The following is a 26,808-nucleotide window of genomic DNA, read 5'->3' on the forward strand; positions in this document are numbered from 1 at the left end:
AGGAAGAGGAGTTATTTGGGGTCGGTCCATCGGACCTGGTGGCCACGGCAACTGCTGGAAAATCCACCGTTTTTTACCCTAAGTCACATCTCTGCAGAAAAAGACACCGTCTTTTCAGCCTCAGTCCTCTCGTCCCTATAAGATCATATCTGCCCAGGGATAGAGGAAAGGGAAGAAGACTGCAGCAGGCAGCCCATTCCCAGGAACAGAAGCGTTCCACCGCTTCTGACAAGTTCTCAGCATGGCGCTGAGACCGTACAGGACCCCTGGATCCTACAAGTAGTATCCCAGGGGTACAGATTGGAAGGTCGAGACGTTTCCCTTTCGCAGGCTCCTGAAGTCTGCTTTACCAAGGTCTCCCTCCGACAAGGAGGCAGTATGGGAAAAAATTCACAAGCTGTATTCCCAGCAGGTGATAACTAAATTACCCCTCCCACTACAAGAAAAGGGGTATTATTCCACACTATATTGTGGTACTGAAGCCAGAAGGCTAGGTGAGACTTATTCTAAAAATTTTTTTGAACACTTACAAAGGTTCAAATCAAGATGGAGTCACTCAGAGCAGTGATAACGAACCAGGAAGAAGAGGACTATATAGTGTCCCGGGACATCAGGGATGCTTACCTCTATGTCCCAAATTTGCCCTTCTCACTAAGGGTACCTCAGGTTCGTGGTGCAGAACTGTCACTATCAGTTTCAGACGCTGCCGTTTGGATTGTCCACGGCACCCCGGGTCTTTACCAAGGTAATGGCCGAAATGATGATTCTTCTTCGAAGAAAAGGCGTCTTAAGTATCCCTTACTTGGATGATCTCCTGATAAGGGCATAGTCCAGGGAACAGTTGGAGGTCGGAGTAGCACTATCTCGGATACTGCTACAACAGCACGGGTGGATTCTAAATATTCCAAAATCGCAGCTGATCCGACGACACGTCTGCTGTGCCTAGGGATGATTCTGGACACAGTCCAGAAGAAGGTGTTTCTCCCGGAAGAGAAAGCCAGGGAGTTATCCGAGCTAGTCAGGAACCTCCTAAAAACAGTGCATCATTGCACAAGGGTCCTGGTAAAAATGGTGGCTTCCTACGAAGCAATTCCATTCGGCAGATTTCACGCAAGAACTTTTCAGTGGGATCTGCTGGACAAATGGCCCGGATCGCATCTTCAGATGCATCAGCGGATAACCCTATATCCAAGGACAAGGGTGTCTCTCCTGTGGTGGTTATAGAGTGCTCATCTTCTAGAGGGCCGCAGATTCGGCATTCAGGATTGGATGCTGGTGACCACGGAGCCCAGCCCGAGAGGCTGGGGAGCAGTCACACAAGGAAAAAATTTCCAGGGAGTGTGATCAAGTCTGGAGACTTTTCTCCACATAAATATACTGGAGCTAAGGGTAAATTTATAATGCTCTAAGCTTAGCAAGACCTCTGCTTCAAGGTCAGCCGGTATTGATCCAGTGGGAAAAACATCACGGCAGTCGCCCACGTAAACAGACAGGGCGACACAAGAAGCAGGAGGGCAATGGCAAAAACTGCAAGGACTTTTCGCTGGGCGGAAAATCATGTGATAGCACTGTCAGCAGTGTTTCATCCCGGGAATGGAAACTGGGAAGCAGACTTTCTCAGCAGGCACGACCTCCACCCGGGAGAGTGGAAACTTCATCGGGAAGTTTTTTCCACATGATTGTAAACCGTTGGGAAATACCAAAGGTGGACATGATGGCGTCCCGTCTGAACAAAAAACGGGACAGGTATTGCGCCAGGTCAAGAGACCCTCAGGCAATAGCTGTGGACGTTCTGGTAACACCGTGGGTGTACCAGTCGGTGTATGTGTTCCCTCCTCTGCTTCTCATACCTAAGGTGCTGAGAATTATAAGACGTAGAGGAGTAAGAACTATACTCATGGCTCCGGATTGGCCAAGAAGGACTTGGTACCCGGAACTTCAAGAGATGCTTACAGAGGTCTTATGGCCTCTGCCGCTAAGAAGGGACTTGCTTCAGCAAGTACCATGTCTGTTCCAAGACTTACCGCAGCTGCGTTTGTCGGCATGGCGGTGGAAAGCCGGATCCTAAGGGAAAAAGGCATTCCGGAAGAGGTCATTCCTACCCTGGTCAAAGCCAGAAAGGAGGTGACCGCACAACATTATCACCACATGTGGCGAAAATATGTTGCGTGGTGTGAGGCCAGGAAGGCCCCACAAAGAAATTTCAACTCGGTCGTTTCCTGCATTTCCTGCAAACAGGAGTGTCTATGGGCCTCAAATTGGGGTCCATTAAGGTTCAAATTTCGGCCCTGTCGATTTTCTTCCAGAAAGAATTGGCTTCAGTTCCTGAAGTCCAGAAGTTTGTCAAGGGAGTATTGCATATACAACCCCCTTTTGTGCCTCCAGTGGCACTGTGGGATCTCAACGTAGTTCTGGGATTCCTCAAATCACATTGGTTTAAAACCAGTCAAATCTGTGGATTTGAAGCATCTCACATGAACAGTGACCATGCTCTTGGCCCTGGCCTGGACCAGGCGAGTGTCAAATTGGTGGTTTTTTCTCAAAAAAGCCCATATCTGTTTGTCCATTCGGACAGGGCAGAGCTGCGGACTCGTCCCCAGTTCTCTCCCTAAGGTGGTGTCAGTGTTTCACCTGAACCAGCTTATTGTGGTGCCTTGCACCTACTAGGGACTTGGAGGACTCCAAGTTGCTAGATGTTGTCAGGGCCCTGAAAATATGTTCCAGGACGGCTGGAGTCAGGAAAACTGACTTGCTGTTATCCTGTATGCACCCAACAAACTGGGTGCTCTTGCTTCTAAGCAGACTATTGCTAGTTGGATGTGTAATACAATTCAGCTTGCACATTCTGTGGCAGGCCTGCCACAGCCAAAATATGTAAATGCCCATTCCACAAGGAAGGTGGGCTCATCTTGGGCGGCTGCCCGAGGGGTCTCGGCTTTACAACTTTGCCGAGCAGCTACTTGGTCAGGGGCAAACACGTTTGCTAAATTCTACAAATTTGATACCCTGGCTAAGGAGGACCTGGAGTTCTCTCATTCGGTGCTGCAGACTCATCCGCACTCTCCCGCCCGTTTGGGAGCTTTGGTATAATCCCCATGGTCCTTTCAGGAACCCCAGCATCCACTAGGACGATAGAGAAAATAAGAATTTACTTACCGATAATTCTATTTCTCGGAGTCCGTAGTGGATGCTGGGCGCCCATCCCAAGTGCGGATTATCTGCAATACTTGTACATAGTTACAAAAATTGGGTTATTATTGTTGTGAGCCATCTTTTCAGAGGCTCTGCTGTTATCATACTGTTAACTGGGTTTAGATCACAAGTTGTACGGTGTGATTGGTGTGGCTGGTATGAGTCTTACCCGGGATTCAAAATTCCTCCCTTATTGTGTACGCTCGTCCGGGCACAGTACCTAACTGGCTTGGAGGAGGGTCATAGGGGGAGGAGCCAGTGCACACCACCTGATCGGAAAGCTTTACTTTTGTGCCCTGTCTCCTGCGGAGCCGCTATTCCCCATGGTCCTTTCAGGAACCCCAGCATCCACTACGGACTCCGAGAAATAGAATTATCGGTAAGTAAATTCTTATTATAAGCCCTATAATACCCCTTTTTATAAAAAAAAAAAAAATCAAATCAAAGAGTCATCTGAAGAAAAACATGAAAGATTGATAGTGTCCGTATTTCCTGGTTTATAACCAAATTTCAGCTTCCATCCTTGCCCACCTACATCTACAATTGACTCCATGCATCAGGACATCTCATCCCACCAGACCCTCCGCACACTGCCCCCTCCTCTCTCAGCCTACAACGCCCCATCCATCTTCCCAACGCTGGCTTTTTCTGCAGCGGGGTACCCTGTGTTCCACAGGGAATACATCTGGGTGTAGAGATGGATCTTGATCCAGAGGCATCAACAGGCTAAAGCTTTAGACTGTCCCAGAATGCATTGCGGGGTCTCCTCTATATAACCCCGCCTCCAGGCACTGGAGCTCAGTTTTAGAGTTGGTGCCTGCATGAAGCAGGTCACTTAACAGGGGGACTGCGCTAGACAGCCCTGAAAAAACTTTAGAAGACTTCAAGGGCAGCAGCACCTCATATGTCAGTGTGACATGCTGTGCTGCGGCTCCATCACCTCCCCAGCGGCAACGCATTCTCCCGCTGGCTCTGTTCCTGGATACTTGCGGCGGAGGCGCTCCAGTTCCTAGGCACACCACCGCAGACGCTCTCCTGGATCACGTGGCTGCTGCTAAGGGACGAGGTAAGCGGGACCCGCCATTAAATCGTGTTCCAGTCGCGGTCTAAGGAGATGAACCGCGATTCTGGCGTGGACACTGCGACTGTGCAGGGACCACACTATATCCACCAGGGCATGGGAGCACAGGTTGTATACGTAAAATATCCATTTTAATAAGGCTCCATAGTACCCAGTGGTGAGGACCAGCATAAGGGATAAGTCACTTGACCCGTAGCCCCTCCCCCAGCTCCGGGTGCCATCTACTGCTGGTGTTCCCGCCCTGGAGCTGCCTCACACTCTCCCTCACAACCTGACTGAGACGCTGGGTGCCATTTTATAAGAATAGCTGCGACTAGTCTCTGGGACTGCAGGCAAGGTCTCCTTTGTAAACCCGCCTGTACATCAGCGCCGTGATTTTACAAACACTAAAGTATTCTACATGTCGATATTAAGACAGCGTTAGTTAAGAACAAGTGTACCTGTGACAGAATATATAGTACGAGTATTCTGATGTATACATCCGGTCTCAGACCGTGCATTGTTTATATATAATAGATGTGTGTGTTCATATGATCCAATGCAATTTTATTGTCATGAAAATAATTATTTGCATTGCAAACATGACTATGTGTGCCTGTATCTGTTATGTGATTTCACTGCGGTGTATCACGGATCTCTGTCTCACTGTATACTGTACTAGGTGGGTGTGGGACAATATATAGTGCGTCACAGTATTTACCTATTTGTATTCTACTGTGCACTCAGTCACATAATACCGGATTTATTCGCAGGTGTTGTTTACTTGGGTACTCGGTCACATGCTAAAAGATTTATTCGCAGGTATTGTACTCTGGCTTCATCGTACTAAGCCGCTCTCTGTTGCATCTGTGTATAATGTTTAACATGTAGGGCAGTAAATCTGGGGACGCTCCTGCATCTTGCAGAGCATGTGCAACGGATTTACCTGAGGGGGAAGTTTTGTGTGATGGTCTGTTACTATGCCTCATACATCTCCCAGTCAGTCCTCAGCTCCTGTAATTAATCGGGAGCCAACCTGGACTGCGTTCTCAAACCTACTAGGTACTCTAATTGAACGCTTTATGCCCCCTATGAGACTACCTGTAACATTACAGTAAATGGTGGATATGGTGTTTTAGCGCACCCCTAGCTTAAGTACGTAGATTTCAGGTTCTATACCTACAAAGAATGTCCACAATGAGACTAGGTATTGAATAAAATTAACAATTTATTTGCATAAATAGATTTAAAATCAAATTGAATAATTAATGAGTGCAAAAGTGGGTATGAATATCTTATCAACTTCCTCCCTAGTACCGGTACACAAAACACACATATAACACATAGACAAACATATAAATGTATATGATGCCTGTGGGCACACTGTAAAAGCGTTTTACCCCACTGGTAATGGATGGCGTCAAATAGCTTATTATTCCGAAAGTCTTTAGTCAAAGGAAATAAAGTTTTTGTTTCGTGTCATTCCTTATTATACCAGATTACATATCCGGTGGTTCACACTGAAAAATACAGTCTCTGTAATGTAAAGACTTGTCCTGTCGCTGCAAATGTCCCTACATGCAGGGCAATGCTGATGCTGCAGTCCTGTATTTAAATGTCCCCGTATGTCTCTGACAAATGAAGAGCGCATCCTGAGGAAGCCTTTGACAGGCGAAATGTATTGATTGCGGAGGAATCGATCCGGCTCCAGTGTTTGCAGAGACGACTATACGGAGCCACGAAAGTCTGCCGGCAGATTACAGATCCATCCACTATACCACCAACAAGGACTCCCCACACAGCTGCAACTGTGTTGAGGTAGGCTAAGGGTAAATCCCGAACCTAGCGCTCTTCATTTGTCAGAGACATACGGGGACATTTAAATACAGGACTGCAGCATCAGCATTGCCCTGCATGTAGGGACATTTGCAGCGACAGGACAAGTCTTTACATTACAGAGACTGTATTTTTCAGTGTGAACCACCGGATATGTAATCTGGTATAATAAGGAATGACACAAAACAAAAACTTTATTTCTCTTACGTCCTAGAGGATGCTGGGGACTCCGTAAGAACCATGGGGTATAGACGGGCTCCGCAGGAGATAGGGCACCTAAAAGAACTTTGACTATGGGTGTGCACTGGCTCCTCCCTCTATGCCCCTCCTCCAGACCTCCGTTAGATTCTGTGCCCAGAGGAGAAAGGGTACAAAGCAGTGAGCTCTCAAGAGTTTGCTGTTTTAAAGAATTTTGTTAGGTTTTTTATTTTCATGGAGTCCTGTTGGCAACAGGCTCCCTGCATCGTGGGACTGAGGAGAGAGAAGCAGAGCTGGCTTGAAAGGTTGGGCACTGCTTCTAGGCTACTGGACACCATTAGCTCCAGAGGGAGTCGGAACACAGGTCTCACCTGGGGTTCGTCCCGGAGCCGCGCCACCGTCCTCCTCACAGATGCCGAAGATAGAAGCCGGGTGAGTATTGAGGAAAAGACTTCAGGCGGCAGAAGACATCAGAACTTCATGAGGTAAGCGCGCAGCGGTAAGCTGCGCGCCATTGCTCCCAGTCACACACACACAAGAGGCACTGCAGGGCACAGGGGGGGCGCCCCCTGGGCAGCAATAAACCTCAATTTGGGCATAAATATGTTGGATTAGGCTGTGGGACAGTAAATCCACGGACCCCCGCCATTTTCCTACAATATCATGAGGGGACTGAAGCCCGCCGTCGGTGGGCGGGGCTTGATCCTCGGCACTAACCAGCGCCTTTTTCTCCACAGAGGCTGCATGAGAAAACGCTGGCTCCCTGTTCTCTCCCCTGCTGAGCTTCACAGGCTGGAAAAAAGAGGAGGGTGGCACATTGGCGACGCAGTGAGTGGAGATTAACATTATAAATATATAAAAGCGCTATCTGGTCATATATTCCAGTGTTTGGGTGCTGGGTGTGTGCTGGCATTCTCTCTCTCTGTCTCCCCTAAGGGCCTGGTTGGGGTTTTGTCCCCTTATAGGTAACCCCCTGTGTGTGTGAGGTGTCGGTAAGTGTGTGTCGACATGTCTGAAGCGGAAGTATTCTCCAAGGAGGAGGTGGAGCAAATGAGTGGTGTGTCCCCGTCGCTGGTGTTGACTCGGGATTGGATGAGCATGTGGCATAGGTTAAATGCAAGTGTGACATCTTTATATGAAAGGCTTGATAAGGCTGAATTAAGGGGAACATCAGGGGGTCAATCCTCGGATTGGACCGATTCACAGGGCCCGTCGGAGTCTCAAAAACGTCCCTTAACACAAGACACTACTACCAACACGGACTCTGATTCCAGTGTCGACTGTGACGAAATAAAATTGCACCCTAGGGTGACTAAAACCATTCAGTGTATGATTGTGGCTATTAGGGATGTCTTGCATATTGAGGATGAACCCTCGGTCCCCGACACAAGGGTACACATGTTTAAGGAAAAGAAACAGATTATTAATTTTCCCACATCTCATGAATTCTTTATAAAAGTTTGGGAGACTCCGGAGAAGAGGCCGCAGATCCCCAAAAGAATTTATATGGCATACCCCTTCCCTAAACAGGACAGGGAGATTTGGGAATCACCTCCCACTGTGGACAAGGCCCTGACCCGCTTGTCCAAGAAGGTGGCGCTACCGTCTCCAGACACAACTGCCCTTAAGGACCCTGCAGATCGCAGGCAAGAAACTACCTTAAAGTGTATTTATTCTCATACGGGTGCTGTACTACGACCGACGATTGCGTCGGCATGGGTGTGTAGCGCAGTTGCAGCTTGGGCAGATGAGCTGACAGATAATTTTGAAAATATGAATAAGGATACTATATTCTTAACGCTAGCCCATATAAAGGACGCAGTCTTATTTATGAGGGATGCTCAAAGAGACATTGGATTGCTGGCTTCTAGGGCCAATGCCATGTCGATCTCAGCGAGACGATCCTTATGGACTCACCAATGGACGGGTGATGCGGATTCCAAAAAGCATATGGAAGTACTACCCTGTAAGGGTGATGTATTGTTTGGGGATGGGCTGACGGACCTGGTTTCCACAGCTACAGCAGGTAAATCAAATTTTTTACCATATATTCCCCAACAGCAAAAGAAAATGCCACCCTATCAGATGCAGTCCTTTCGGTTGCACAAGTCCAGAAGAGGTTGGGGATCCTCCTTCCTTGGCAGAGGCAAAAGAGCACCTGCTTCGGCAGGCGCCCAGGAACAAAAGTTCTCCCCAGCTACTCCAAAACCCACAGCATGACGCCGGGACTCCCCTGAGGGAGACCGCACCGGTGGGCGCACGTCTTCGACTTTTCAGCCAGGTCTGGGTCAGCTCAGACCTGAATCCCTGGGTGTTAGAAATAGTTTCCCAGGGTTACAAACTGGAATTCGAAGAGGTGCCCCGCGCCGATTTTTCAAGTCGGCCCTACCAGTTTCCACGTCGGAACGGGATGTAGTGTTAGCTGCAATTCAAACGCTGTGTATACAGCAAGTGATAATCAGGGTTCCCATGAACCAGCAGGGAAGAGGTTACTACTCAACCCTCTTTGTGGTCCCGAAACCTGACGGTTCGGTCAGACCTATCTTGAATCTGAAATCCCTAAACCTGTACATAAAAAGATTCAAATTCAAAATGGAATCGCTCAGATCGATAATAGCCAATATGGAGGAGGGGGAGTTTATGGTGTCTCTGGACATAAAGGATGCGTACCTTCATGTCCCCATATATCCCCCCATCAAGAATTCCTGAGATTCGCTGTACAGGATTGTCATTACCAATTTCAGACGTTGCCGTTTGGACTTTCCACGGCCCCGAGGATTTTCACCAAGATAATGGCGGAAATGATGGTGGTCCTGCGCAAGCATGGAGTCACAATAATCCCATACTTGGACGATCTCCTGATAAAAGCGAGATCAAGGGAGAAATTGCTGAGCAGTGTGGCGCTCTCTCTGAGAGTGCTCCTGCAACACGGTTGGATTCTAAATCTACCGAAGTCACAGTTGATTCCGACAACTCGACTACCGTTCCTAGGTATGATACTAGATACGGAACAAATGAAGGTCTTCCTTCCAATGGAGAAAGCCCAGGACATCCAGAACATGGTCAGAGACCTGCTGAAACCGAAAAGGGTGTCTGTTCACCAGTGCACTCGAGTTCTGGCAAAGATGGTGGCGGCCTACGAGGCCATTCCATTCGGAAGGTTCCATGCAAGGACTTTTCAATGGGACCTTCTGGACAAGTGGTCCGGGTCCCATCTACACTTACATCGAAAAATGACTCTGTCCCCAGGGGCCAGGGGGTGTCTCCTGTGGTGGTTGCAAAGTGCTCACCTACTGGAGGGTCGCAGATTCGGAATTCAGGATTGGATCCTGGTTACCACGGACGCGAGCCTCCGAGGATGGGGAGCAGTCACACAAGGAAGAAATTTTCAGGGACTTTGGTCAGACCAGGAGTCATGTCTACACATCAATGTGTTGGAACTCAGGGCCATATACAACGGCCTTCGACAAGCGGAGAGTCTTCTTCGAAACCTACCGGTTCTGATTCAGTCAGACAATGTCACAGCAGTGGCTTATGTGAACTGCCAAGGCGGGACAAGAAGCAGAGTCGCGATGGCGGAAGCCACCAGGATTCTTCGCTTGGCGGAAAATCACGTGAGCGCTCTGTCGGCTGTCTTCATTCCGGGAGTGGACAACTGGGAAGCAGACTTCCTCAGCAGAAACGATCTCCATCCAGGAGAGTGGGGACTTCATCAAGAAGTCTTTGCAGACATCATACGTCTTTGGGGAACTCCTCAAATAGACATGATGGCGTCACGCCTCAACAAAAAACTTCGGAGGTATTGTGCCAGGTCTCTGGACCCTCAGGCAGTAGCAGTAGACTCTCTGATAACACCGTGGGTGTTCAAATTGGTCTACGTGTTTCCTCCTCTTCCTCTCATCACAAAAGTGTTGAGGATCATAAGACGAAGAAGAGTACAGACGATACTCGTTGTTCCAGACTGGCCTCGAAGGGCCTGGTACTCAGATCTACAAGAGATGCTCACAGGAGATCCCTGGCCTCTTCCGCTGAGGGAAGACCTGTTGCAACAGGGGCCCTGTGTATTTCAAGACTTACCGCGGTTACGTTTGACGGCATGGCGGTTGAACGCCGAATCCTAGCAAAAAAGGGGATTCCGGAAGAGGTCATCCCTACTTTAATAAAGGCTAGGAAGGAGGCGACGGTTAAGCATGATCACCGTATCTGGCGAAAGTATGTGTCTTGGTGTGAGACCAAGAATGCACCTACGGAAGATTTTCATCTGGGTCGTTTTCTCCACTTCCTACAAACAGGAGTGGATATGGGCCTGAAATTAGGCTGTTAAGGTTCAGATTTCGGCCCTCTCGATTTTCTTTCAGAAGGAATTGGCTTCTCTTCCAGAAGTCCAGACGTTTGTGAAGGGAGTGCTGCACATCCAGACCCCTTTTGTGCCTCCAGTGGCACCATGGGACCTCAACGTTATGTTGCAGTTCCTAAAATCACACTGGTTTGAACCGCTTAACAAGGTTGAGTTGAGATTTCTTACTTGGAAGGTGGTCATGTTGTTGGCCTTGTCATCGGCAGGCGAGTATCAGAATTGGCAGCTTTGTCACACTTGATTTTTCATGTGGATCGAGCTGAATTGAGGACACGTCCGCAATTTTTGCCTAAGGTGGTTTCTTCATTCCATGTGAATCAACCTATTGTGGTGCCTGTGGCTACAAGTGACCTGGAGGATTCCAGATCCCTGGACGTAGTCAGGGCCTTAAAGATTTATGTAGCCAGGACGGCTAGAATTAGGAAAACAGAGGCCCTGTTTGTCCTGTATGCGGCCAATAAGATTGGCGCACCTGCTTCGAAGCAGACTATTGATCGCTGGATCTGTAATACAATTCAGCAGGCTCACTCTACGGCTGGATTGCCGGTACCAAATTCGGTTAAGGCCCATTCCACTAGGAAGGTGGGCTCTTCTTGGGCGGCTGCCCGAGGCGTCTCGGCATTACAACTTTGCCGAGCGGCGACTTGGTCGGGGTCAAACACTTTTGCTAAATTCTACAAGTTTGATACCCTGGCTGATGAAGACCTAGCGTTTGCTCAGTCGGTGCTGCAGAGTCATACGCACTCACCCGCCCGATTGGATGCTTTGGTATAAACCCCATGGTCCTTACGGAGTCCCCAGCATCCTCTAGGACGTAAGAGAAAATAAGATTTTAAACCTACCGGTAAATCTATTTCTCCTAGTCCGTAGAGGATGCTGGGCGCCCGTCCCAGTGCGGAAACTCTGCAAGACTTGTATATAGTTGTTGATTACATAAGGGTTATGTTACAGTTGGAATCGGTCTTGGACCGTTGCTGTTTTTTGTTCATACGGTTAACTGGTTATGTATGATCCAGGTTACATGGTATGATTGGTGTGGGCTGGTATGAATCTTGCCCTTGGATTTCTAAATCCTGCCTTGTAGTTTCCATCTCCTCTGGGCACAGTTCTCTAACTGAGGTCTGGAGGAGGGGCATAGAGGGAGGAGCCAGTGCACACCCATAGTCAAAGTTCTTTTAGGTGCCCTATCTCCTGCGGAGCACGTCTATATCCCATGGTCCTTACGGAGTCCCCAGCATCCTCTACGGACTAGGAGAAATAGATTTACCGGTAGGTTTAAAATCTTATTTTCCTTTGACTAAAGACTGTCGGAATAATAAGCCTTTGGACGCCATCCATTACCAGTGGGGTAAAACGCTTTTACAGTGTGCCCACAGGCATCATATACATTTATATGTTTGTCTATGTGTTATATGTGTGTTTTGTGTACCGGTACTAGGGAGGAAGTTGATAAGATATTCATACCCACTTTTGCACTCATTAATTATTCAATTTGATTTTAAATCTATTTATGCAAATAAATTATTAATTTTATTCAATACCTAGTCTCATTGTGGACATTCTTTGTAGGTATAGAACCTGAAATCTACGTACTTAAGCTAGGGGTGCGCTAAAACACCATATCCACCATTTACCATATATTTAGTGGGATTCTATAGTATACCCACACGGTGTTATATAGCAGCAACCGGCTAGAGGGATCAGTGTGCAGGAATAGCGCAGTTTCTCATCCCCCCTTTTTGTAACATTACAGTCACTGATGTCCCTATGGTTTCTCCGCTTTGGGCGGGAAAATTTTGCCTCACGGGTTGTAGTGTATGACTCATTCCTTGGTCAGGCAAAACCCTATTCCAAGTCACTCTCGTGACTCTGGATCATCTAAGTAGGCCGCTTACTCCTCCCTATCCAATAATCTCTTGGATATTTTATCTGAAGAGGGGGGAACATGCTGTCCTGTCAGTCCCTATATTAGGTGTTTCTGACATGATTTTCCATTGCTAAATGATGCCACTGCCCTTGTGGTTACTGGTAAGCAAATCCTATAAATCACTGATAAGAGGATCCTCCTCCTGTGGTTAAGCAAACTGATATGTTCACATGTCAAAGGGTAATTAACTCTGTTACCACAATCTGACCGTTAAGTGTACATCAGACAAGACCCCTGGTCTAATCCAGGGAAGACATTCCCCCTGTCTACAACGGGCATTAGCTCGATATCCTCTCCCTGCAGAGTTATATAACAAGTAGCTAATTCACTGCTAGTGAACTCGTGTCACCCATCTCTGGTATCGTCCACTCTGCCTGTCACCACTGTCCCCTCACTGTAGGAACCGACAGATAAGCGTGTGGAGGGATGCCTGACGTCTATTACTCCCTTTTAGGTGTTATACATAGACCATGATTGCGTCCTCTTGGGACTACACAATAAATTGATGACTGGATCAGACATTAGAGGAAGAGCTGCCCAAGGATATATCTGACAATGCCAGGCATTCCCTGTCTCACAGTACCACTGCCTCCTTTTTTTTACACCAGGAGGCGTCCCCTGAGGCGGATGTGTTGGCTGCTAAGGCATCGAATACGTCTGTCCTGGCTTTCCGTATTCTGTGGTTGAGGTCATGGAAGGTGGAACTGAATTCCAAAAGTCCTTGGAGGTATTCCCCTTTCCTGGGGACATCTTATTTGGGGAAGACGTAATTAAAAAAAAATTGGGTCTGAACCGGCGGCTACTATGACTGCCTTCCTCCCAAATGCTATTCCTTCAGCACAGAAGGCAAAAGGTACCGCTTTCCCCTGCTTTCGGCCTTAAGGGAAAGCGAAGGACAGGCATACCCAAGATTATCTTGTGCTCCTAAAAACAGCTAAGCCCAAGGCCTAACAATCCTGGGCTGCTCGTCAGCCTGCTTCTCATGACAAGCCTGTTGCATGTCAGGACAGGCCTTCCCCTGGGGGTCCCCAGGGTGGGAGGCCGACTTATACGATTCACCCAGGTCTGGTTAATGACCACTTCAGATGCATGGGTGCGAGAAGTTGTTTCTCACGGGTACGCAGTCTCTTTCAAGAGACGTCGCCCTTGCAAGTTCTGCACAACGTTTATTCCTTTGGATCCGTTAAAGGCGCAAGCTCTACAAATGGTTGTGCGTTCCCTCCTGGATACTGGAGTGGTAGTGCCGGTACCTCTGTCCCAGAGAGGCAAACGATACTACTCGAACCTGTTTCTGGTCCCGAAACCCAATGGGTCTTTCCGGCCTATACCCATACTCAAATCACTGACCAAGTTAGTGAGTGTGTCCAAGTTCCGTATGGAAACACTGCGCTCAATTGTACTGGACATGGAACCCAGAGACTATATGGTATCCCTGGATATACGAGATGCTTACCTGCATATACCTATTGCCATATCGCATCAGCAGTATCTGCGGTTTTCTTTTGGCAACCTTCACCAAGGTTATGGCCATGCTGACGGCTCATCTCCTTTGCCAGTGAGTCAGGATCCTGCTGTATCTGTACGACTTGATGATCCTGGCGAACTCCCATGATGTCCTCAGTCATCTGCAACTGACGGTAAACTTCCTACTAGCCCACGGGTGGCTCATCAACTGGAAGAAGTCCTCGCTGGTCCCTGCTTGGAGCATTGTGCACCTGGAGGCACTGCTGGACGCACACACAGCCAAAGACTGGTTCTGTCTCCAGGGAAGGTCCTGAAACTTCAGGACAGGATCAGATACTCCCTCTCTCACCCATGTGTCGGCTTTCGACATGGTAGAGTATGCTCACTTTTATTCCCGCCCTCTACAGAGGTTAATCCTTTCCAAGTGGGAAGGCCTGCCTCATCGGATCAGGTCTCACATGATCTCCTTGATTCTGGAGGTTTGTCTGTCACTGAGCTGGTGGCTACAGGACCAGCAGTTGAACAGGGGCCGTCCCTTCTGGATCCCCAAGTGGGTCCTACTGACTACGGACGCCAGTCTGAGGGTTTGGGGCGCGGTGCTGGAGCAACACACTCTCCAGGGTCGGTGGACCAAGGAGGAATCTCTCCTCCTGATAAACATTCTGCAACTGCGGGTAGTGTTCAATGCTTTGACTCTTGCACTGCCTCTGGTACAGAACAGGCCTGTTAAGTACAATCAGACGCCACCACGGTAGCATACATAAACCATCAAGGCGGCAATGATGGAAGTGTCAAAAATCCTTCGTTGGGCGGAATACCATCTGCCAGCAATATCGGCAGTGTTCATTCCGGGAGTCCTCAACTGGGAAGCGGATTTCCTCAGTCGTCAGGACGTGCACACCGGAGAGTGAAGTATTAATCAGGAAGTCTTTCAACTCCTAGTGGACAAGTGGGGCCTACCAGATGTAGACCTGATGGCGTCTCGACACAATCACAAAGTTCCGGTCTTCGCATCAAGAACAAGGGATCCTCAAGCAGCATCAGCATTCGTGGATGCACTGGCAATTCTATGGAATTTTCAGCTGCCCTACGTGTTCCCTCCAGTGTCACTCCTGCCCAGGGTACTACGGAAGTTCAAGCAAGAAGGAGAAATACTACTTCTAGTCGCTCCAGCGTGGCCCAGACAGCATTGGTTCTCAGACCTGCAGGGTCTATCGATAGAGCATCCTCTTCTACTTCCGCAACGCCCAGACCTCCTCGTTCAGGGTCCTTGTGTCTACCTGGACCTGGCCAGGCTTGCTTTGACGGTGCGGCTTTTTAAGCTTAACGCTTGAGGGCCAAAGGATTTTCCAAGGCAGTTATCCAAACTATGCTAAAGGCCCGCAAACCTGCTTCTGCACGGATTTATTATAGGGTCTGGAATTCTTACTTCACCTGGTGTGCTGCTAAGAATTACCATGCTTACAAGTTTAGTACTTCCAGACTTCTGGCTTTTTTTGCAACAAGGCCTGGATTTAGGACTTCATTTGGCCTCCCTCAAGGTTCACATATCTGCTTGTCGGTGTGGTTTCAGAGGAATATTACGTCTATACCTGATGTTCATACATTCACTCAGGGAGCACTGCGGATTCAGCCTCCCTATGTCCCTCCTGTGGCTCCATGGAATCTGTCTGTTGTCCTGAATGCTCTGCAAGAGTTTCCATTTGAACCTCTTGAGACAGTGGACCTTAAATGGCTCACGGCCAAGGTCCTGTTTTTACTGGCTATTGCCTCTGCTAGAAGGGTATCGGACTTGGGCGCATTGTCCTGTCGTCCACCCTTTCTGATATTTCATCGTGACCAAGCAGTTCTTAGAACTCGCCCAGGTTATTTGTATAAGGTGGTGTCATTTTTTCACCTTAACCAAGAGATTGTGGTTCCGGCCTTCATCTCTTCTGATTTGTCCTCTAAAGAACGTTCTTTGGTTGTGGTGAGGGCTCTCCGTATATATGTGGAGAGGACTGCCTCTTTTAGGAGGTCAGATGCCAGTTTTGTACTATTTGGTTTCCACAAATGTGGCTGGCCTGCAAATAAGCAAACCTTGGCCAGATGGATTAGAATGGTGATTGCACAAGCGCAGGCTGGGCTCCCAGCTCCTGCTTCTATTAAGGCCCATTCTACTCGGTCTGTTGGACCTTCTGGGGCGGACCGCCGTGGCGTGTCCACAGAGCAGTTCTGCAAGGCACCTACGTAGTCCTCAGTGAACATGTTCATTAGGTTCTATGCCTTTGATACTTCCTCCTCCCAGGATGCTTCCTTTGGACGCCGGGTTCTCATACCTGCTAAGGTGCGTCCCCGCCCTTGAGGAACTGCTTTAGGGCATCCCCGATGTATTCCCTGTGGAACACAGTGTACCCCGCTGCAGAAAAGGAGATTTATGGTAGACTTACCATGGTTAAAACTCTTTCTGCGAGGTACACTGGGTTCCACAGGGCGCCCACCCTGACGCACTTAGCTTCTTTGGGTTTGTATGGCATTAGTCGTTGGTCCTTTCTCCTGTCATGAGAACGTGGTTCTATGTGACTATAATCTGCCTTCTCTCTTACCTGCTTCTGCATTGGACTGGTTAACAAAACTGAGCTCCAGTGCCTGGAGGCGGGGTTATATAGAGGAGGCCTCGCAATGCATTCTGGGACAATATAAAGCTTTAGCCTGTTGGTGCCCCTGGATCAAGATCCATCTCTACACCCCGCTGTATTCCCTGTGGAACCCAGTGTACCTTGCAGAAAGAGATTTAACCATGTTAAGTCTACCATAATTTTTTTTTTTATTATTTATTATTTCCACTTGTATCTGGTGATGTCATGTCCCTCATCTGCTGCTTTTCACGCTGTCGACCACCTTCTCCTCCTGCAAATACTTTACTTCCTTGGTCTACGTGATACTGCCTTCATCCCCAACCCCCCCCCCCCCCCCCCCCCCAATCCCCCCCTCCACACACACACTTACACTAACGGTTGATTAGGTTTCTGTTCTTGGTCCTCTCCTCCTTTTTCTCTCTTTTTATATCCTCTTTAGGGAAGCTCATCTGCTCTTCCACCGAAATCATCTTCAGATCTACCTCTCATCCCCTGACCTCTCCCCTTCTCTCCTCACTTGTATCTCCAACTGTTTCTCTGCTACCTCTTCCTGTATGTCCCAGCATTTTTTTAAAACTTTAGATGTCTAAGACTGAGCTGATCATTTTTCCGCCCTCCCGCATAACCTCACATCCCACAATTTAATTTTCTCTGACGTCCTAGTGGATGCTGGGAACTCCGTAAGGACCATGGGAATAGCGGCTCCGCAGGAGACTGGGCACAACTAAAGAAAGCTTTAGGACTACCTGGTGTGCACTGGCTCCTCCCACTATGACCCTCCTCCAGACCTCAGTTAGATTTCTGTGCCCGGCCGAGCTGGATGCACACTAGGAGGCTCTCCTGAGCTCCTAGAAAGAAAGTATATATTAGGTTTTTTATTTTACAGTGAGACCTGCTGGCAACAGGCTCACTGCAACGAGGGACTAATGGGAGAAGAAGCGAACCTACCTAACTGGTGGTAGCTTGGGCTTCTTAGGCTACTGGACACCATTAGCTCCAGAGGGATCGCACACAGGACCCGACCTCGTCGTCCGGTCCCGGAGCCGCGCCGCCGTCCCCCTTACAGAGCCAGAAGCAAGAAGTGTCCGGAAAATCGGCGGCTGAAGACTTCTGTCTTCTCCAAGGTAGCGCACAGCACTGCAGATGTGCGCTATTGCTCCTCATGCACACCACACACTCCGGTCACTGATGGGTGCTGGGTAGGGGGGGGGGCGCCCTGAGCAGCAATATTAACACCTTGGCTGGCAAAACTGACACCATATATAGCCCTAGAGGTTATATAGGTGTAAATTACCCCTGCCAGATTTACACAAACAGCGGGAGAAAGCCCGCCGAAAAAGGGGCGGAGCCATCTTCCTCAGCACACTGGCGCCATTTTCCCTCACAGCTCCGCTGGAAGGATCGCTCCCTGGCTCTCCCCTGCAGTCCTGCACTACAGAAAGGGTAAAAAAGAGAGGGGGGGGGCAATAAATTTAGGCGCAGTATATATAATACAAGCAGCTATAGGGGAAAACACTCTGTATAGTGATATCCCTGTGTTATATAGCGCTCTGGTGTGTGCTGGCATACTCTCCCTCTGTCTCCCCAAAGGGCTTTGTGGGGTCCTGTCCTCTGTCAGAGCATTCCCTGTGTGTGTGCTGTGTGTCGGTACTGCTGTGTCGACATGTATGATGAGGATAATGATGTGGAGGCAAAGCAAATGCCTGTGAATGTGATGTCACCCCCTGCGGGGTCAACACTTGTGTGGATGGACTTATGGAAGGAATTACGTGACAGTGTCAGCTCCTTACATAAAAGGTTTGACGACATAGGACAGCCGGCTACTCAGCTTGTGCCTGTCCAAGCGTCTCAAATGTCGTAAGGGGCTTTAAAACGCCCGCTACCTCAGATGGCAGACACAGATGTTGACACGGATACCGACTCCAGTGTCGGCGACGATGAGACTAGTGTACCTTCCAATAGGGCCACCCGTTACAAGATTGAGGCAATGAAAAATGTATCACACATTTCTGATAGTACCCCAGGTACTACAAAAAACTACCAGTAGTTTTTCCTGCATCTGAGGAATTAAATGAGGTGTGTGAGGAAGCGTGGACTTCCCCCGATAAGAAATTGATAATTTCTAAACGGTTATTGGCAGCGTACCCTTTCCCGCCAGAGGATAGGTCACGTTGGGAAACACCCCCTAGGGTAGATAAAGCGCTTACACGTTTATCAAAAAAGGTGGCACTACCGTCTCCGGATACGGCCGCCCCAAAAGGAACCTGCTGAGAGAAAGCAGGAGGCTACCCTAAAAGCTATATATACACACACGGGCATTATATTGCGACCAGCGATTGCATCGGCATGGATGTGCAGTGCTGCTGCTGTGTGGTCAGATTCTCTGTCGGATAATATTGATACTCTGGATAGGGACAATATTTTGCTGACAATAGAGCATATAAAAGACGCTGTCTTATACATGCGTGATGCACAGAGGGATATTTGCCGGCTGGCATCAAAAATAAGCGCAATGTCCATTGCCCCCAGAAGGGGGTTATGGACTCGGCAGTGGTCAGGTGATGCCGATTCAAAAAGGCACAGCGTCCGGTAAGTCCACAGCATGACGCTGGGGCTTCACAGGCGGACCCGGGTACGGTGGGGGCCCGTCTCAGAAATTTCAGCGCACAGTGGGCTCTCTCACAGGTGGATCCCTGGATCCTTCAAGTAGTATCTCAGGGGTACAGGCTGGAATTCGAGGCGTCTCCCCCCCCCCCCCCCCCCCCCCCCGCCGTTTCCTAAAATCTGCCTTACCAGCAACTATCCAAAAACTGTATTCACAGCAAGTGATTGTCAAGGTACCCCTCCTTCACAATGTTTGTGGTACCGAAACCGGACGGTTCGGTGAGACCCATCTTAAATTTAAAATCCTTGAACACATATATCAAAAGATTCGAGTTCAAGATGGAATCGCTCAGGGCGGTTATTGCGAGCCTGGACGAGGGGGATTACATGGTATCCCTGGACATCAAGGATGCTTACCTGCATGTCCCCATTTACCATCCTCACCAGGAGTACCTCAGATTTGTGGTACAGGATTGCCATTACCAATTCCAGACACTGCCGTTTGGGCTGTCTACAGCACCGAGGGTGTTTACCAAGGTAATGGCAGAAATTATGATACTCCTTCGAAAAAAGGGAGTTTTTAATTATCCCGTAATTGGACGATCTCCTTATAAAGGCGAGGTCCAGGGAGCAGTTGTTGGTCGGGGTAGCACTATCTCGGGAAGTGCTACAACAGCACGGATGGATTCTAAACATTCCAAAGTCACAGCTGGTTCCTACCACACGCCTACTGTTCCTGGGGATGGTTCTGGACACAGTACAGAAAAAAGTGTTTCTCCCGCTGGAGAAAGCCAAGGAGCTGTCATCTCTAGTCAGAGACCTCCTGAAACCAAAACAGGTATCGGTGCATCACTGCACACGAGTCCTGGGAAAAATGGTAGCTTCCTACGAAGCAATTCCATTCGGCAGGTTCCATGCAAGAACCTTTCAGTGGGACCTCTTGGACAAGTGGTCAGGATCGCATCTTCAGATGCATCGGCTGATAACCCTGTCTCCAAGGACCAGGGTATCTCTACTGTGGTGGCTGCAGAGTGCTCATCTTCAAGAGGGCCGCAGATTTGGCATACAGAACTGGGTCCTGGTGACAACGGATGCCAGTCTTCGAGGCTGGGGAGCAGTCACACAGGGAAGAAACATCCAAGGACTTTGGTCAAGTCAGGAGTCGTCCCTACACATAAATATTCTGGAACTAAGGGCCATTTACAATGCCCTAAGTCAGGCAAGGCCCCTGCTTCAAAACCAGCCGGTACTGATCCAATCAGACAACATCACGGCAGTCGCCCATGTAAACCGACAGGGCGGCACGAGAAGCAGGATGGCGATGGCAGAAGCCACAAGGATTCTCCGATGGGCGGAAAATCACGTCTTAGCACTGTCAGCAGTGTTCATTCCGGGAGTGGACAACTGGGAAGCAGACTTCCTCAGCAGACACGACCTACACCCGGGAGAGTGGGGACTTCATCCAGAAGTCTTCCAACTGATGGTAAACCGTTGGGAAAGGCCACAGGTGGACATGATGGCGTCCCGCCTAAACAAAAAACTAGAGAGTTATTGCGCCAGGTCAAGGGACCCTCAGGGGACGCTCTAGTGACACCGTGGGTGTACAAATCGGTTTATGTGTTCCCTCCTCTGCCTCTCATACCAAAGGTACTGAGAATAATAAGAAAACGAGGAGTAAGAACGATAATCGTGGTTCCGGATTGGCCAAGAAGAGCTTGGTACCCAGAACTGCAAGAAATGATATCAGAGGACCCATGGCCTCTACCGCTCAGACAGGATCTGCTACAGCAGGGACCCTGTCTGTTCCAAGACTTACCGCGGCTGCGTTTGACGGCATGGCGGTTGAATACCGGATCCTAAAGGAAAAGGGCATTCCGGAGGAAGTCGTTCCTACGCTGATAAAAGCCAGGAAAGAAGTAACCGCAAACCATTATCACCGTATTTGGCGAAAATATGTTGCGGGGTGTGAGGCCAGGAAGGCCCCAACAGAAGAATTTCAGCTGGGTCGATTTCTGCACTTCCTACAGTCAGGAGTGACTATGGGCCTAAAATTGGGTTCCATGAAGGTCCAGATTTCGGCTCTGTCCATTTTCTTCCAGAAAGAACTGGTTTCACTACCGGAAGTTCAGACATTTGTAAAGGGAGTGCTGCATATTCAGCCCCCTTTTGTGCCTCCAGTGGCACCTTGGGATCTCAACGTGGTGTTGAGTTTCCTAAAATCACATTGGTTTGAGCCACTAAAAACCGTGGATCTGAAATATCTCACGTGGAAAGTGGTCATGTTATTGGCCTTGGCCTCGGCCAGGCGTGTATCAGAATTGGCGGCTTTGTCACATAAAAGCCCTTATCTGATTTTCCATATGGATAGGGCAGAATTGAGGACTCGTCCTCAGTTTCTTCCTAAGGTGGTATCCGCTTTTCACTTGAACCAACCTATTGTAGTGCCTGCGGCTACTAGGGACTTGGAGGATTCCAAGTTACTGGACGTAGTCCGGGCCCTGAAAATATGTTTCCAGGACGGCTGGAGTCAGGAAAACTGACTCGCTATTTATCCTGTATGCACCCAACAAACTGGGTGCTCCTGCTTCTAAGCAGACTATTGCTCGCTGGATTTGTAGCACAATTCAGCTGGCGCATTCTGCGGCTGGACTGCCGCATCCTAAATCAGTAAAAGCCCACTCCACGAGGAAGGTGGGCTCATCTTGGGCGGCTGCCCGAGGGGTCTCGGCTTTACAACTTTGCCGAGCTGCTACTTGGTCAGGGGCAAACACGTTTGCTAAATTCTACAAATTTGATACCCTGGCTGAGGAGGACCTTGAGTTCTCTAATTCGGTGCTGCAGAGTCATCCGCACTCTCCCGCCCGTTTGGGAGCTTTGGTATAATCCCCATGGTCCTTACGGAGTTCCCAGCATCCACTAGGACGTCAGAGAAAATAAGATTTTAGTCACCGGTAAATCTATTTCTCGTAGTCCGTAGTGGATGCTGGGCGCCCATCCTAAGTGCGGATTGTCTGCAATACTTGTATATAGTTATTGCCTAACTAACGGGTTATTGTTATGAGCCATCTGTTGAGAGGCTCAGTTATGTTTCATACTGTTAACTGGGTATAGTATCACGAGTTATACGGTGTGATTGGTGTGGCTGGTATGAGTCTTACCCGGGATTCAAAATCCTTCCTTATTGTGTCGGCTCTTCCGGGCACAGTATCCTAACTGAGGTCTGGAGGAGGGTCATAGTGGGAGGAGCCAGTGCACACCAGGTAGTCCTAAAGCTTTCTTTAGTTGTGCCCAGTCTCCTGCGGAGCCGCTATTCCCATGGTCCTTACGGAGTTCCCAGCATCCACTACGGACTACGAGAAATAGATTTACCGGTGAGTAAAATCTTATTATCTGTTGACGGCACAACTATCTCCTCTAGCCTCCAAGTATGCTGTCTTGGAATTATCTTTGGCTCCACACTACTTCAATCCACACATTCTGCACCTTTTACAGGACCTGATTCAGACCTGTTCGCTGTTGTGAGAAATCGCACAGCAGTCGATTATCGAACGACTGCGTATGCACCACATTGCGCAGGCACGACGCCAAAAAGCAACAGAAGGGTGCGAAAATTTCGATCGCTAGGCATACTCAAGGTAATTTACAGGAAGCGGACGTTTGAGGGTGGTGACTGCCCGTTTTATGGGAGTGTCAGGAAAAACACAGGCGTTTCCAAGCGGTTTCAGGGAGGGTGTGTGACGTCAGCTCCAGCCCCGAACAGTTTTTTTCTATCGCACTGTAGGACTAAGTCCTGGCCTACACACAGACTGGAAAAATCATTTGATAGTAAGTGAGTTGCTAATGGATTTGCAGCTGTCCGCTGTCTGGCGAAGTTTTTGCATGGTGTACGCATGCATTTGCACACTTGCACAGGGTGTGTTATCACTCTCTCTATGTGCGGTGGCTATCTGATAGCAGACCTCTGCAAAAACACAATGGAGCAATCAGGTCAGAATTAGGCCCACAGTCCTGTCGTTTCCATCTCAAAAATATTTCCAGGAACAGACCCTTTCGCACCCTGTATGCTACGAAGACCCTCATCCACTCATTGGTCATATCCATACTGGACTACTGTAACCTCCTCCTATCTGGCCTCCCTACTTCCGCATTTCTCCACTACAGTCTATCATCAATGCTGCTGCCCAGCTCATCTACCTGTCCAAACATACTATGTACTCTTCTCCTGCAGGCCCCTCCCCTTCAGAATCCAATTTAAGCTTCTAACTCGCTTGCAAAGCCCCCACCCATTCCTCTTCTCTTTACATCTCTGACCTCATCTGCCTTCACATTCCCGCCCACCCACTTTGCTCCACAAATGAACGCTGTCTCTCCTGCCAATGGATTACTTCCTCCCTCTCCCGCCTCCAAGATTTTATAAGTCACTTTTTTTTCTTGTATTGCTCATTTGTTTATGTACTTTGTGAGGTGCTGCAGAATCCTTGTGGCACCATATAAATATAGAATATTAATAATAATAACTTAATCACTACTATGTAAAAGATCACTTTGTAGCAACTAAAAAAGCCTTTTATATCTGGAGACCTTTTGTGGTGGCATTGTTGCTGCCCATAAGGAGATTTGTAAGAACTATATCTTCTCCAATTTGTAGAGTACACACTACTTCTACCAGGGCTATTCAAGTTGCTGCTCACCAGTTGCTGTGGAACTGAACAACTCAGCATGCTCTGCCACAGTTTTGCTATTAGGGCATGCTAAATCTGTGGCAGCACATACTGGGTTGTGTAGTTCCACAATAGCTGGAGGCACGCATCTCGACTACCCCTGACTTCGACTATGAAATGGTAATTCCAGGGCAAAGACTTTCATCATTTTCAATTTTGCGACAAAGTGGTGTGGCTGGGTTTGCCATCTTTCACACTAGTCTGGCTGGATGCACATTTTAAACACTTTGGATAAATTTGTTTGCCGAGATCATCTACAGATAGTGTTCTGTATAATCAGTTGTATTGTGTTTGCCATCTGTGTACATTGCACAGTGCAACCCACATTCAGAGATCACTATTCCAGTGTTTACCATTCAGAAACAGCTGAAAATGTACAGGGAAACCTGTATGTTACCTAAGTTGAAATTGTACCTTGTGTCTAATCTTTTTCAGGAAGTCCTAATGACACAAGACTTTACCAAGTTCCAGGCCCTGAAGCCAAAGTTGCTGGACGCAGTAGATGACATGTTGGCCAATGACATTGCTCGTCTTATGGTTATGGTCCGGCAGGAAGAGTCCCAGATGACAAACCAAGTGGTGAAAGGGGGTGCATTTGAGGGAACCATGAATGGTCCGTTTGGCCACGGATATGGCGAGGGGGCTGGAGAAGGCATTGATGACGTTGAATGGGTAGTAGGCAAGGACAAACCAACATATGATGAAATCTTCTACACTCTGTCACCCGTCAATGGAAAGATCACTGGTGCCAGTGCCAAAAAGGAAATGGTGAAGTCTAAACTCCCCAACACTGTTTTGGGCAAGATATGGAAGTTAGCAGATGTGGACCGAGATGGGCTTCTTGACGACGAAGAGTTTGCCTTAGCTAATCACTTAATAAAAGTAAAGCTAGAAGGGCATGAGTTACCAACCGATCTGCCACCTCACCTAATCCCACCATCAAAACGGAGAGTAGAGTGACCAAAGCAAGCTCGGACCTTTCTTCTCCTTCAGAGTCTTCCACTTTATTTTCCTTCTTAAATGCCTCCCTTGAAAGAACTCCAACATCAGGGATGAGACTTTTACAACATGTAACTTTATAAATGTATACAAAGTCTTATAGCACAGCTTTAAATAAAATAAACAATACTGCTTTATTGAAGGAGCAACAGTAATGTGTCAATATAGTATTGATGACTTTAGGTTTATTGTGCAGCCTAGAAGTGGTAATTTGTTCTATTGCCAAAGACCACATCTGGCTAAAGGTAACGTGATGAAATTGTTGGAACATCATCTGCTGTTTGAGCCGTCCTGCACGCTTCTGTTTTGCTATCATGGAACTTGCATAAACTCTTAACTTGAGTATCAAAGCGGTAACCTCACAATTGGCTCTCTTTAATTGCTGTACTGCATTCTGCTATTGTTCAATGGACCCTTCATGGTATAACTGAGTTGGTGTTTATTGAATGGTGAAAATGACGGACTCCTAATACACTGTGTGCTTGGGGGCACCTGACAAACACCACATTACTGCCTTATTTTCCCAGTTGTGGCAATCAAATGAATAACAGGATAATTTGAAGATTACGTGATGGAGCACAATTCTTCTTTGACATTCATTCAGCTTGTTTTGAGTATCTGTAACAAGTCCATCTAATTTCTGTACCCTGATTGTACTGCCATGCTAGACACTGAAGCAGCTAATAAGGTTAATAGTCTGTTTAATGCCAAGAAATATTTTTACTGTAACATTGTTATCTACCTGGTATTGTTCCTCTTGCATTATTTCCACTAGTTTTATACTTAATAGCATCTCTGATGATGAACATGAGCTCCCTTGTTTGTCTGAATTAGAATCACATAAATGACCCTGTCAGTATTAGATAAATGAATGCTGTGTTCACTTTTTTTTTCTGAATCGTCCTCAACATTACTGAAGTTTATATTTTGCTCTCAGCTACAAGGGTATTGAAGAGAAATATTTTAAAAATACAAATATATATACAGTGTGTGTATATATTTTTATAGAGTGGTTGATCTGAGGCTGTTGCAAAAATCCTCAATGTGACTGGTTTGTGTGTGTGTATATATGTTTGTGTGTGTATATGTATGTATATATATATATATATATATATATATATATATATATATATACACACTCTCACTCTCTCTCTCTCTCTCTCTCTCTCTCTCTTTCTCTTTCTCTTTGACTATTTTTGGAATATAAGACCAGATAGCTATTACTGCACATTCTCATTATAGTGTTGCCAGCTCATCTATCCGTACAGGGGAACATATAATTTGCATAGGTACTTGGGGGTCGGTGTTTAGGCTGCAGGAGGATGATGAAATGCAGATTTCCAGCAGTCATATCACCTGGTCCCAATTACCCTGTCACAGAACCTGTGTAATTACTGAACACCTTAACTTGTCCTCACCCCCATTATTCCTAAAATATATAATTACACACAAATTAGTATTGTGTTTTTTGTGATCATTTCTTGGTGATTTCAAGTTCCATGTAATCTGACCACGTGTGCCAACTTGGTGTTTTTGCATGGCTGCTCTTCCTGCCTTTCAATCAACAACACCTTGGTTGTGATGGATCTATCTATTTATCTCCCCAACTAAATGTGTCTATGGCATGTACTGAAAGTGTTGCTGCCTTCAAATATTCCACACACCTCCCTGGAGGGGTGGGGGGAGGGGGCTTTATAGTTGAAGTTTCATACAGGAATCCTGCTTTTTACTAATTTGAAAATTTGGCCTATTGGCAAAACAAGAAACACAAAATAAATCACATTTGCTTTTTGTTTCTCTTTCTTGAAATTCTATTTGAAAATATACATTAT

At 47.7% G+C, this 26,808-nt stretch overlaps 1 protein-coding gene across 1 annotated transcript in view; it reads left to right on the forward strand.

Annotated features, from left to right (window-relative positions):
• EHD1 (EH domain containing 1) overlaps positions 1 to 26,432 on the forward strand; it is a 101,716-nt gene extending 75,284 nt beyond the window's left edge. The window contains exon 5 of the mRNA XM_063944842.1: positions 24,413 to 26,432. Within this exon, the coding sequence (XP_063800912.1) occupies positions 24,413 to 24,937 (525 nt within the window). The 3' untranslated portion in view covers positions 24,938 to 26,432. The remainder of the gene's footprint in view (positions 1 to 24,412) is intronic.
• The last annotated feature ends 376 nt before the right edge of the window (positions 26,433 to 26,808 follow it).

Source organism: Pseudophryne corroboree, chromosome 11, assembly GCF_028390025.1.
Source record: "Pseudophryne corroboree isolate aPseCor3 chromosome 11, aPseCor3.hap2, whole genome shotgun sequence".
Taxonomy (NCBI): Eukaryota; Metazoa; Chordata; class Amphibia; order Anura; family Myobatrachidae; genus Pseudophryne; species Pseudophryne corroboree.